Raw genomic sequence first — 13,961 nt, 5'->3', positions numbered from 1 at the left:
TGCCTTAGGCTCTGATTTTGGGGGGAACCCAATTAAGAAACATTATCTTTTTAAATATTTACATCAACCTAAGTAGGTAGGTATTTTAATATCCTCACTTTATGGAGGACAAAACTAAAGCTTAAAAAGGCTAAATAACTAACACTCCCCCTCCCCCTGTGCCAAGGTCATATGCCCAGACGAGATTACTCAGGGTTCATACCCTGGCAGTCTGAGTCCAGAGCCTGCCTTAACCAGTATGCAACACACAAAATCCCAAATCTTATTTTGAACCATAAGGTCTGCCTTCCTCTCCCCCAAACCTTTCGCCATAGCTATTTACATGTATATTGAGTGTGTGAGATGAAGAGGGAAGAAGACTGGGGGATGAGGGGGCTGAAAGCACATAATAGTGTGAATTTCACATCTTTTTAGGCCTCTGCTCTTAATATTAGTTAACAGTCCCTAATTTTGTCATCAACTTTAATTCCAAGGTAAAACTATCCTAATGAGGCACTCTCTACCTAGCTATCAGGCTACCTATTCAGATAAATGCTCATTCCACCTGCAGATTTTGGGGGGAGTCCTGGGTAGGGTTCTTAACTTTCCTAAGTACTCTAAGGCTCAGCTCCAGGCACCAGCCTGGCTCTGCATGGGCCAATCCAAGCTGTGGCCCATGAAAACTGGGCCTTGCGGCCCCTTTCTGGATTGATTTGAGAAAAAGATTTGCGAAGGTTGGTATTTTCACAGCAATTAATTATTTCAACACACTTCACCTATCACCAGGCAACTGAAGGGCTCCTCATGTGGGTACTGTTAATACCACTAATCCATCTGACCTTCCTGCAAGGTAGAAATCTCTTCATTCTTATCCCCATTTGGCAGATTTTAATTAACTTCTCAAGGCCAACCAATTAATCAGGGGAAAGCAGAGATGAAAAGTAGGACACCTGTCTCCCTGTGTGCTCAAAATCGCCAGCCACCCTCCCATTGTCTTCCCTGCCCAGCCCTGGGTCTGCAGGAAAAAGTCAATGGCTTCTGCCAGCAGAGAACAGAGCTCGAAAATCCATCAGCCTAACAGGTAGTCATGCTGCATGACCGGTCTCCTTCTGAGGCGAAACAAATGATGCCTTGAGTTCTAATATCCTGGGTTTTTCTTTAAGATGGGAACGCTTGTGTCAAAGTGTCAAAATCCATGTAGGTTTAAAGATTTTCTGTCAAATTGAAAGCCTTTCTGTTTTAGTAAGATAGTGTTGATGTCGTCTGTGTGGCCCAGAGTAAACAGACCCACAGTATGTTCCCGAGGCCAGACACATGGGGGAAGACAGAGTTCTTAATACCACTAAGAGGCAAATAAATCAATTCTGCAAAGGCAAGCTAAGCCTGCAAAGCAGGCAGTTACGGGAACTGCCTCTGGTTGGATTTGAAGTTCTACCGTAGGAGCACCAAATTACAGTTTTTGTCTCAAAATAGATAGGAGGTTGAATGGAGCACACAGAGATGTCTGGGTATTTTTGGAGTCTGAGAACATTTAGTCCCCTCAACACCGAGTCTCCCACTACCGCTCCAGCAGGCAGGGAAACGGCAGATCACCTGCAGAAGGCAATTCCAGGCCAGATGGCACGGTTATCAAGGAGACAGAGTATCAGTAGGCAGGTGAATAGCTCTGTTTTGTTTTTGTGGTGAGAGAGCAAAAGTATTTTTAAATGTTATTGTGTGGGATTTGATATGACTCAGTAGTAAACCCAAGCAGACTTTTTTTTTTTTTTTTTTTACAAAACTTATAAAGTTAATTGCTTTGGATGCCGCCATATGAAAGGCTGCTTTTAACAAACCACAAACCACATATCTGAGTTACCATTTCTCATTTCTCGTCCTCAGCAGAAACACCAACACCACACGGGCACGGATGTGCATGCCTACACCTTTGTATACACTCCCCACATGCTCCAATGTGTTAGTAGTAAGGCTTTGGAGCGTGATTTTCTATGATTTTTTTTCTTTGCCCTGAGCATTTAGTGTGTGTGACGGTTCAAGTCCTAATAAGAGAGTCACCCTGTTTATTTTCTTAGACTAATGCTAATAAAACCCATTCACCCTTCTCCTCCTTCTTCCATCCCCACAAATTATACTAAATTTTTTATATACTTATATGACTTATTCCATCAAAATTAATTTCAAATTAGGTATTAAACACTACTATTTAAACCTTTCAATATCAAAAATCATAATAGGAGGGATCTACCTAATGAAGAACAACCATAAATGCCTGTAAGATAAAGCAATGCTGGCAAAATCCTTATCACAATGCCTGGCATGTAGTAACTGCTCAATTAATGGTAGCTACTACCAGCATCACTTCCAGTCATATCTTTGCATTGTTAAGTTTACTCTGGACTAAGCATTAATTGAAAAAGAAATTTAAAAGAAGCATCTTTTATCAGAGATTTATTCCACAAACCAACATCAATGGCCAGAGGGTCACTGCTGATTAATGCCATCTCCTAGATTTTTGATTAAATTCAAAGCTAACAAATATACTCACACTGTAAGATCCTCATCATAACATCTGGTATAATTTCCTTTAGAGGCTATTTCATTTTAGTTCAATTTTCAAATAGTTTTCATATTCAAATAATCATAACTCAAGGTTTAGGGTAAATAAAAATAGCCTCCATTTAAGTGACACCAGGAAGGAAAGAAACCAGTCTCTCTAAAGAACTAAAGTTTCTATTATTTAAAATTAAGCCTGTAAAAAGCCTTTGTAGAAAAGAAAAGCCTGGCTGTTCCTGGGTCTATTCTGCCACCATTCTTGTTCTACTTTATTTTTTTCCATTCTTCTTCTTTTTTTTTTCCATTTTAAAAGACATTTATTTATGATTCTTTTATTGACACACATAGGGGCTTTAGTCATCCGAACAAAAATTTGTTTCAAATAAATGTTTTTGTAGGTCTTTGTTTTTTAAGGAAAAGTTTTTTGGGGGGAGGGGAAGAAAAACAGAGGAAGGAGGGGGAGAAGGAGGAATGGAGCGCGAGAGCCTGTGAATGCACACCACTAAAACAGGGAAAGAATGAAAAACAAATAACTTGCCTCTGGACTCCACATGGAGGAACTGTCTGTGGCGTAGGAATCTTCAAATCCCCGGTTATTAAAAGCTGTCTCCATCTCCAAGCTGCCCTCTGTGGACTGGCGACTGAGGCTTCGGGCCTCACCGGACTCTTGGTGAGATGCGCCATGGTGCCTGGTACCCATTCTCTCACATGGGGATGGTGCATGATCAGGGACAGGGTCATCTTCACAGTGAGACAGATTCTCAGAATAACTCGCTGGGCTGGCTCCATCCAAATCTAAATTTGCAATAAGGAAACTATTTCAAATGCATTATTTTTAAACACCTTTTTATGTAGAGAAATTGAGCAATGGCTATCACAACAATCAAGACCACAAAAAGAAAACCTGTATCAGTAACACCTGCAGAAACATAATCCCACCCATATAGTGGAGAAGCTGGTCCATATAATCAAGAAGGCCACTAATTCATTATCTGAGGTGCAAGAAAGTTTAATACTTTCTCATAATATGAGTATAAATAATGTATATTTATGTCAGAAGGATAACCACAATAGAATTCTGTTGGAGCTAATGACCTCAAGACTTCAGGAACAGGCCGGGCGCAGTGGCTCACGCCTGTAATCCTAGCACTCTGGGAGGCCGAGGCGGGTGGATTGCTCAAGGTCAGGAGTTCGAGACCAGCCTGAGCGAGACCCCGTCTCTACTAAAAATAGAAAGACATTATATGGACAACTAAAAATCTATATAGAAAAAATTAGCCGAGCATAGTGGCGCATGCCTGTAGTCCCAGCTACTCGGGAGGCTGAGGCAGTAGGATCGCTTAAGCCGAGGAGTCTGAGGTTACTGTGAGCTAAGCTGACGCCACGGCACTCACTCTAGCCTGGGCAACAAAGTGAGACTCTGTCTCAACAAAAAAAAAAAAAAAAAAAAAAAAAAAAAAAAAAGACTTCAGGAACAGATCTAGAAAGCAAAAGGAGTCATCTAATATGGAAACCGTATGGTCTCCTGATTCTGCCATTCTTCCTTCTCTCTTCCACATTTACTATATTACTTTCTGCTCAGAAGGCATCAGTGGTCCTTCCAAGTAAAAAGTTCTCTACTTGATTCATGGTAAGAACACTGGATTTGGAGTCAGATGATCTGTGTATAAATCCTGTCTCTACCTTAAGAACTTGAACAATATTCAAACTCCCCAAATCTTTGTTTCCTTACCTAAAAAATGATAAAAGCCATCAGAGGGTCACTGTGGACCCATGAAATAATATCCACCCAGCAGATAGCAGGCCTTCCATAAGTAATAGCCTTGCTTACCTGCCTGGCCTGCACTGGCCTCATTCAACCCATCAAACTCCATTTCCCACTGCTTCCCAAGTCACCATCAGGCTCATGAAAATACCAACTATGTATTCCAGTTCACAGTGCGCCTCACACCCTCTCCCTCCTGTCCTTTCCTTCCAGTCCATACAAAGCCCCAACAACTCCTGAACCTTCCCTGACTCCTTCAGACTCAATGCTTTCTCTCTTGGTATCCGCAACCCCTATGTATCCCTTTCCTCTCCTTCCATGTGAAGATTGCCCGCAGATGGTAAGGAAAACTGGCAGGTCTTCCTGAGCAATAGCCTTCACTACGATTTGACCCCCATACCCAAAGAGCAGCTAAGGATCTCTCATCTCTTGGGCCTCCTGTCTCTTCCAGCCGCTCCCGTCCCAGGATGACAGAAAATTAAAGATTTAGATAGGACGAGTGAGTGGGATGACAAGGCATATGTCATAAATTCAGCTCTTACATACATGGCAGCAAGTGTTTCCCTGTTAGCCTTATAACCTCAGCTAGAACATAGGCTTCTTGAAGGCACTCAGCCACATACATCTACTGCATAGTCTTTACCTCCCAGTGGGTTCTCACTAAACCTTCAAATAACTTTAAAGTCTAGGCAGGTAACAAACATCTGAAGCAGTCAGATGTGCAGTGATAGGAGTGGCGGTGGTGACAGTGATTTATCAGAGAGTACATAACCCATCTATAGTGAGCATCCAAACTTAAAAAAAATGTATGATAATTTTTAACACCCTATGCAGACCATATAAAAACCTCTGTAGGCAGATGTGGTCCATGGGGCACAGCTTCAGACTCCTGATTTGGGATCTGAAAAACTACAGCAGGCCATTGAGAAGTTCCCCTATTTGCCTTGTTATCCTTAATAATTCAGTTCAGGTCCCTTGGAAACACTTTCACTGGACACCACAAAATTTTTACATTCACACTTTCAGTTAGTTGGCAAACACACCAAAAATAGGACACACAAAATGACAGAACAAGAAAAAAATCCACATGCAAAAACCTACAACATAAAGCAGAATTTTCTTCCAAGTTTCTAATTAGCACACCCAATCCTCACATACATGAACAGTAAAATGTCCTATTAAACAGTGGGTCATCCATCAATGTGTGTAGCACCCAGCAGGATTTCAGCACAAAACCTAACTTTGCCAAGAAATTACCCCCATAAAATCGTCTCATGACTTTAACTCCTACAGTGATAATACCTAGATCAGTAATAAGACAATTTCCAAAAGCTACATTAAGCCTTGAAAAGCTATTCATAACTGAAAAACATAAGAACTATATTAATGTAACAAACCATTTTCCATGACAAACAAGCAAGGAACGAATTTGAAAAGCAAATCTTGGGTACATGTTGCAAGGAGAAGAAAAGTGAAAGGTGATTCACTTTCACATTAAACAGTCTTCTTATGCCTTTAAATTACAGAAAATCATGTCACCTTAAAAACATGCACAGAAGTAATTGCCTGTTGTCAGAGAAACATATCCTGGCTTCTTAGAAATAATATACCATAATTATGTCACATCAAGCAAATTTATTTTAACAGGGAAATTCTTCAACTTTTGTAGTCCATATCCCACTATGATAGAGTAAAACCCTATAATTGGCCAGGTGTGGTGGCTCACACCTATAATCCTAGCACTCTGGGAGGCCGAGATGGGAGGATTGCTTGAGGCCAGGAGTTCAAGACCATCCTGAGCAACAGTGAGACCTCGTCTCTGCAAAATATAAAAAAAATTAGCTGGACATAGTGGTGCATGTCTATAGTTCCAGCAACTTGGGAGGCTGAGGCAGGAGAATTGCTTGAGCCCATGAGTTCGAAGTTGCAGTGAGCTGTGATGACACCACTGGACTCACTCTAGCTGGAGTGACAGAGCAAGACTCTGTCTCAACAACAAAAAAAAAAACCTTTTCTCTAATTGCTTTCTTCCAGGCTTTGGACCACTTCTTGCAAGGAAAAATATTCAATTCTCAACAAGCTGTGGAAAACGCCTTTTGAGATTTCATTGCCCCTCGCTCTCTAGGCTTCTTTGCTGCTGGCATAAACAAGCTACTGTTAAGACGGCAAAACTGTGTGGATAGTTTAGGCGCATCCTTTGATTAATTGTACTGCTTCTTGTTTGAGATATAAACTACGCTTCTGATTTGAAATCGGACATTTCATATTTAATGACCTATTACTATGTAGCGTATCTTTCATGCCTAAAGACCTCACTCCCAGCCTCTGACCCAGACCACTTAGATCAAACTCTCGTTGATATTATCAGGAACACAGTGATAATTAATGTCCAATAACACTAAATCAGATACACAGGACAAAAGAGAACTTGCTTGGAATGTGGCTCTAATAACCTCACCATTGAATCTAGAATTAAGAATCTCACTTAAAATGAAACATGAGATAACCGACTAGTAGCTCATTCATGTTTCAGATTTTAATTGGATTTGGACCTCTAATTTCACTGTCTAACACTTCTGAATGTATTTTTAAAGTAGAAGAATTGTCTACAATTAAATTTGATCTTAGAAAACTATGTTTATAATAAAACAAAATAGCTACATAAAGAAAGAACAGGCAAAAAAAATCCTCTCTGGGGTGCATGGTTAATATTTTCATCATTCTTTATCACTGAAATAAGTCCACTGATGTAAAGATGAACAAAAAGAAATGACAGAAAAACATCAAGCAATAAAAACTACATTAACATTTGCCATGACATTTGATAACCTAAAATTTGCCATGTAGCTATTTTTATGAAAATCCTGCTGATTTTCTTCAAAATCTACAGGTAATTCATTCAATATGGTAGACTTTTTCCTTTCTCCAATAGCAAAAAATTTACGTTTTCTATCACCATCTCTGAAAAATTCAGAATTACCAGTTAGGACAAGAGATAAGTTACTGTTCATTCCAGGAAGGGGAAGGGTGAGAATGGTTGTCAGAACATCGGCCATTTGTGTAAATCAGAAACCAGATACTTGGGCTTCTGGGAAATGGAGCCATTAGCTTTAGGATTAAACAAGCTATTCTCAGGGAATCAACTGCTAATAACTTTCATTAGCTAACATTTAACCTGTCGGTGGAGAGAAAGGAATGCTGTGATGTAACACCAGAGAAAGAAAAGCCAAGAGAGGGAGTGAGGAAATGACACAGGGCCAGCAGCCACTGATATTGTGGTTTGGTTACATAAGGCCTTTATTTATTAGTTTACCGTGGGATAAAAAGAAGAGCAATAAAATATGTTATGTGGCCTATGTCAGTAAGTCAAACCATGCGATGGATAGCAAGTTAGTACTGCCGAAAATTAGGCTTCTCTTTGTTAATGTGACCTTTTCCTTTGTTCTGTTTCTCCTTGTCCTGTCCTCACCCTCAAATCAAAATTTCTTCTCTTTTATCTCTTCTCAATTTCTGCACTTTTGCTTTGTCTAGTGTTGAAAACATGGAATATCTACCAACTCTGCCCCCATGGGTTTGACTGACCACATACCCAAAAGGAAAGCAAGAAAAGATGAGAGAATCGAAGTTACTGAGACCAGGTCATGAAGGCAGACACTGCAACATTTTCTCTAGCTTTGTACCAAATATACTTCACAGACCCTTCCCTGTTCCAATGTCTGTGTCTATTCGGGGTTCTGGGCATAAAGGAGTCAGGGAGATGCCTTGCCCTTTGCACTCTGAAATATTGTACATCTATTTACATCCTCTCTCCCGGTTGTTTTGTGCCAGTGTTGGAAAGGGAGGAGGATCCTTAACAAGGCCCAGCCACCATCACACGCTGGGCCTCTGCGACCTTGGAGGAGCCCCTCCCCCCTTTGTGGAAAGTACACTTATGGTGATGATACCAGAAGACGACATAAGACTGGATGCTTATGTAATTCTCATGCAGGTGGGGTCTGTCAGATACTGCAGGGCCTGAGAGCAAGGATGCAGGGGAGTATGTTATTTGAAAAAAGTTACTCATTATTATTATACTACATATTTTTATTTGGAAGGTAAAAAGTACCTATTGCTTTAATAATATAAAGTAAGTAGAAGAAATGCTTCAAAATATCTTCTGAGTTATACAGGTATATGGAAAATTAACTCTGTAGGATTCCAAATGGAAGAAAGGGCACAAAATCTCAGTGTCAGTAGACAGGCATGTGAAATTTTTGAATTTATCAAAAGGGAACAAGATTTTACAAAGCTCAATAAATCCTGTTCTAGTCATTAGTGTTCAAATGTTCAGAGCAATGACGTACACGGAAGGCAGGGGTCCCACAGACCAGGGTCAGGAATTGCCCGCTTTCAATCCATTCCCTCTCCCAACCTCCTGCACGACAGCCCCCCTGGGGGTGTTAAAGCAGCCCCTTTGCCCCATCCCAGCTGCTGCCTCCTGTCTCATTCTTTCCTCTCTGGACTCACAGAAGCGGAGTGCAGTGGTGCAGTGCCTCTAGACAAAGAAAGGGTGTTGTGCAAAGAATACCTTCACAGGCAGATACTTCCGTGCTGTCTTCTTCACAGGTAGACAGCAAACGGCTGAATTTCAGTTTCTGCTCCAATCCGGTCTGCTTTCCTTGCTCAGATGCTCCTGAACGGAAACTCTGGGACCGGGACACGGAAATCTCAAATTGTTTGATCACCTCCTCATCGCTGTCAGAAGACGTGGATAGCTCTTCATCATCCCCAAAGCTGTTAACTGGGAGCAAACAAGAGCCATGAGTCTCCCGTGTGGCCCATGTGCTCCAATACCGATAGACAGTCCGGGACAACAGAAGAGAAGAACATGGACAATTAGTTTGGATCGAAGCACACTCAAACTGGATAGAAAAAATTTAAAGCACTTTTGAAACACAAATGGGAGTCCGAAGGGATGAAACAGGAAAAGAAAGCTCACGAAGGTAATTAGAAATACAGTATATGGCTAGAACCCAGGAGAAATCACTGGGACACCCATAATCAACATAATGAGCCCTCGTGTCGAGCCAGGCAGCCCAGCTGATCTGTTTTGCTGCTCAAATGTGCTCACAACTGGGACCACAATGTGTATCAGCACAGCTGCCTTATGTGCAGTTCTAGGCAATGATGATGGGATATATGCTCCTCCTCACACCTCATTTATTAAAACACACAGAGCCAAGCCCCACTTTAGAGAAGAGAAATTTGCAACTAAGATTTTCCAGAAACTTTCTGGGTTTGAAAAGAGACTCATTCTGTGTGTTTTAACTAGTTTATACTAGAAATTTTCTGAGTCTTTCTCAGCATCAACAACCCAACCCAAACACCCTTGGAATTATTGGTTTACAGTATGATGTCATGGGATCCACATAAAGAATAAAATAGCTACTACAGAGAAGCAAATTAACACATCTATCATCTCACATAGTCACTTTTCTTGTGTGACAAGAGCACCTGAAATCTACTTACTCAACAAAAGTCCCTAATAGAATACAATTTTATTAACTGCCGTCCTCAGATTAGACATCTAGGCCTGTTTATCCTACATATCCACTACTTTGTATTCTTTGACATACATTTCCCTATTTCTGCCTCCTGCTCAAACTTGACACTTTTTGTTTCTGTATATTTGATCTTTTCTTTTTTTTTAGATTCCACATATAAGTTAAGATCATACACTATGTTTCTTCTGTGTCTGGCTTATTTCACTAAGCATGACGTACTCCAGGTCCATCCATGTTGGGGCAAATGGCAGCATCTGCTACTTTTCTAAGGCTGAATGATATTCCATTGTATATTTATATACCACATTTCTTTATCCATTGGCCCATTGACAGACAATTAGGTTGTTTCCATATCTTGGCTATTGTGAATAAAGCTTCAATGGCGTGCAAATATCTTTATGAGGTGGTGATTTCATCCCCTTTAGAAGAAGGACTGCTGGATCATGTGGTAGTTCTAGTGTTACTTTCCTTAGGAACCTTCACAGTGTTTTCCATAATGGCTGCACCAATCTACATTCCTACCAACAGTGTTCTAGGGGTTCCTTTTCCCTACACTCTTGCTAACGTGTGTTATCTTTGTCTTTTTGATAATTGCCATCATAATGGAACACCCTTTGAATTATTCAGATATTTTCCCCAAGGCCTCCACACACCAGCACACTGGCCCTCTTTCAGTTTCTCCAACATGCTGGGATTGTTCCTGCATTTCACCTCTTCATCTTGCTTGTTCCTCTTGTCTCCCCCAATGTCTTCATGGCTGGTTCCTTCATATCACTCAGGTCTGTTTGACTGTTACCTCATCCTAAAGGCTTCCCTGATCATCCTCCCCTAAGTAGCTTTCTTCATAACACCAATCTTCATTTCTCTATTCTCTCCTGTGACTTCCATGAAAATAAAGATATTGTCTATTTTATTAACTGACAGTCTCCCTGTTATGTGAAACAATACGTATTGCACAGTAGATGCTTAATGAATTCTTTTAAAGTGTTGAATTGGTGAAAACCCAGTGTTCTCCCAAGCCTGAGTCTCTCTCTCTCTCTCTCTTTCTCTCTTCTCTCTCTCTCTCTCTCTCTCTCACACACACACACACACACACACACACACACAATGTTCCCTGTGTTTGGAATACTATTCTCCAGCCCCTATAGACTAGTCAAGAGCCTAACTCATCATTGAGGTCTCAGCCTAGACATCTCTTCTTCCATAAAGTCCTTCCTTGATCCTTTAAATCAGGTTAAGGGCTCCTTCCATGTGCTGTAAAATAGTTCTCTTTTCTCCCTTATCAGTGCTCCAGCCCACGATGTGGTGGCGTTTATCTGCCTGATTGCCAATCGTCCCACCCAACCTGCACACACCACAAGGGTAAGGGTAACTCAGACTGCCCACCTTTGCACTGGGCCCTGTCTCTGTGCCAGACTACTCCGTAAATATTTGCTGAATGTGAATTGGAAACTATAAATAATGAAGAATAATTTTTAAATCACTTCCTCCATCTGTCCAAAAGTCACATAGTGATTCCAGAGAAGAATATGGTTGCTCGTTCACAGATGGGTCCTGAAGATCACTTCTGAATCAGAAGCTAAGAAGAAGTAAAAAGCCATATTTCAAGTGAGAGAAAATATTTCTAAACACCAGCCTGGTCAAAACATTTATTCTCAGGCTTGGTTAAGAGCTCACATTCCTGCAGTTCTTTGGAAGACTAGTAATAATAATAACACACACTTACTGAGCACGCTATCTGTTAGGCACTGTCCTAGGTGCCTTATACCCAAAACTTCTATGATTATTTCCATTTTCCAAGTAAGAAAATTGAGGCAGAGAGAAGCACACAACTGGCTGAAGACCATTTTGCCAATAAGGGGTAGAACCAAGATTTAAATCAAAGCAGCCTGTCTCTGGAGCCCACGTTTCTAATCACTACGTCAGAGAATCAGAGAGGGGTGGTGGAAAGAACTCTTACTCTGTATATTCACATTAACCAGCTGAGCTCCTGTGGCCAAGTCTTTTAACCCCTCTGGCACTGTTTCCTGGCTTTTGGATCATTTTAAAGGTCTAGATTATTTCCTGACTCTTTTCTAGCTCTAAAATTCTTCAACTCCAAACTTCCTTCCTGACAGGCATCAATATTCAATATGTTTCTCACTGATCTTTTATGGAACAGTTAGTCTGAGAAAATAAGAGCACATCTTTGTCATCTCACTCAGTTCTATTGGCTATATCCAGCACTGTGGTAGGAGCTGAAAACCTAAGTGTCAGAAGAGACTAGATTTCTCATTAATACTCCAATAAGCTGCACAAATACCGTCCCATCAGAAAACCACCACAATGAGCAGTTTCTTCATGCCTCCATGTGTTGGGCACAGCACTCTGGTACAGTATGGACCATCGCATGTGTGAGAGACCCAGAGACAATGGGAACAAATTTCAACTCCCCCCACCTTTAGAAAATAGGACCAGCTAAGCACCTTGGAGGTAGTCAGGGGGATACATACACAGGAGGGTTCGTTGGATTAGAAACCCACTGGAGCTCTTTCCAATTCTGATATTTCATTCTAATTTATATTTTTAGATCAGTTAAAAATTAAGTAGTCATAAGTATTCCGTTTCAAATGAGTGAGTCAATGCATGCATATTTCCCCATCTATAAAATTAATAGATTTAATTAATTTGCTAGCATATGGTCCTTGATTTTTTCCCAGTGAGTCGTTGATCAACCACAGAGCAAAGATTCTCCTCACTTGATATAATAATCATATAGTAATTATAACATTTCCCATATACTAAACATATATTGTATGCCAGGTACCTCCTTGGAACTTTGCATAAACCCATTTAATCATCACAGTGATATGATGAAGTAGGAACTATTACTATTCTCATTATATAGAGAGGAAACAGAAAGGTTAAGTAACTTGCCATAAGGTAACAAATTTAGGAAATGAACAAAACTAGAACTTGAACATAGCACCTATGTCCTTAATCACCACCATGCATATCATCAGATATCATTGCCTCAGGAAACTAGAGCCCAATCTAGCTTGTTCTTCAGAGTAAAGTGAGAGGGGGCTCTGTTCCTTCCACCCCGAAACCTGCCAGGAGGCTTCTTCCTTTGTAATGGAGAAGAGCAGAGCAGTGAGAAGGGCAGGTGGTCCTGTGGGTGTGAACGTACAAAAGCAGGCTACAGTATAACTGGCCGACAGCTCCCCATGGGATTATAAACTCAACTGCACATACTATTCTAAGCCTCACTCCCCAGGGCCCTCAGGGAATTCTCAGTATAAAAAGCAAATCTGCGATCTCTCCCAAAAGCCACTGAGCAGCAATAGAAGTCAATAGTGGCACTATTACAATAATACAAGCAATCCCTTATACAGCATTTATCACATGCCAGGCATTGTTCTAGAACTTGATATATGTTAACTTATTTACTCTTCACAATAAACCAATGGAATAGGTGCTATTATTATCCCTATTCTATGGATGAGGAAACTAAGGCACAACAAGTTTAGTAACTTGCCACAGTCATAAGAGTTTAAAGGCAGTGTACCAAAATTCAAACCCAGGCTGTCTTCTCCAAACTCCAAAATCCATGTTACTGATAACCCATTATACTCCCTCTACCATCTGCTTCCTCAAGGAAAAGCTTCTTAAATCTTGGACAAAATTGATGCAACTGTGTTTTACCGTTAGGAAAATAAAATCTCGTACGTGGGGCTGGAAAGAATTTTTCATGAGCACATCATTTTCACATACAGAAACCACAGCACAAAGAGGTAAAGTGATTTGCTCATGGTCATATCAAGCCAGGACCAATCCCAGGTCTCCAGTGTTCCAAGTCAATGGCTTTACCAAATCATTTTCCAGACTCTCTCCCAAGTGGTTTTTTGTTTCTTTTCGGTTTTTTTCAAATTTAAATTTTCGCTCTTACCAGTTTGAAAGAGCCCAGCTACTTGCCTAATAATGTGTCTACATAAAAACTAAGTAGCTGATCTGGATTTCATTCCACTTAATCTTTGAAAATCACGAGGTCTCATCTAAGTTGTGGCACTTATTTCAGAGATAAGATAATATTTTTCTGAAGCACCATATAAATACCAACTTCAAAACCCTTTCAAGCTATG

General features: G+C 40.6%; 1 protein-coding gene across 1 annotated transcript in view; it reads right to left on the bottom strand.

Moving 5' to 3' along the window:
- Positions 1 to 13,961, bottom strand: part of SYT16 (synaptotagmin 16) — a 96,531-nt gene that overhangs the window by 20,360 nt on the left and 62,210 nt on the right. The window contains exons 2-3 of the mRNA XM_069465043.1: positions 8,865 to 9,077; positions 3,071 to 3,327 (exon numbers count right to left, since the gene is read on the bottom strand). Of these exons, the coding sequence (XP_069321144.1) occupies positions 3,071 to 3,327; positions 8,865 to 9,077 (470 nt within the window). The remainder of the gene's footprint in view (positions 1 to 3,070; positions 3,328 to 8,864; positions 9,078 to 13,961) is intronic.

Source organism: Eulemur rufifrons, chromosome 2 (genome assembly GCF_041146395.1).
Source record: "Eulemur rufifrons isolate Redbay chromosome 2, OSU_ERuf_1, whole genome shotgun sequence".
Taxonomy (NCBI): domain Eukaryota; kingdom Metazoa; phylum Chordata; class Mammalia; order Primates; family Lemuridae; genus Eulemur; species Eulemur rufifrons.
This window is presented reverse-complemented; position numbering and strand designations above follow the sequence as displayed.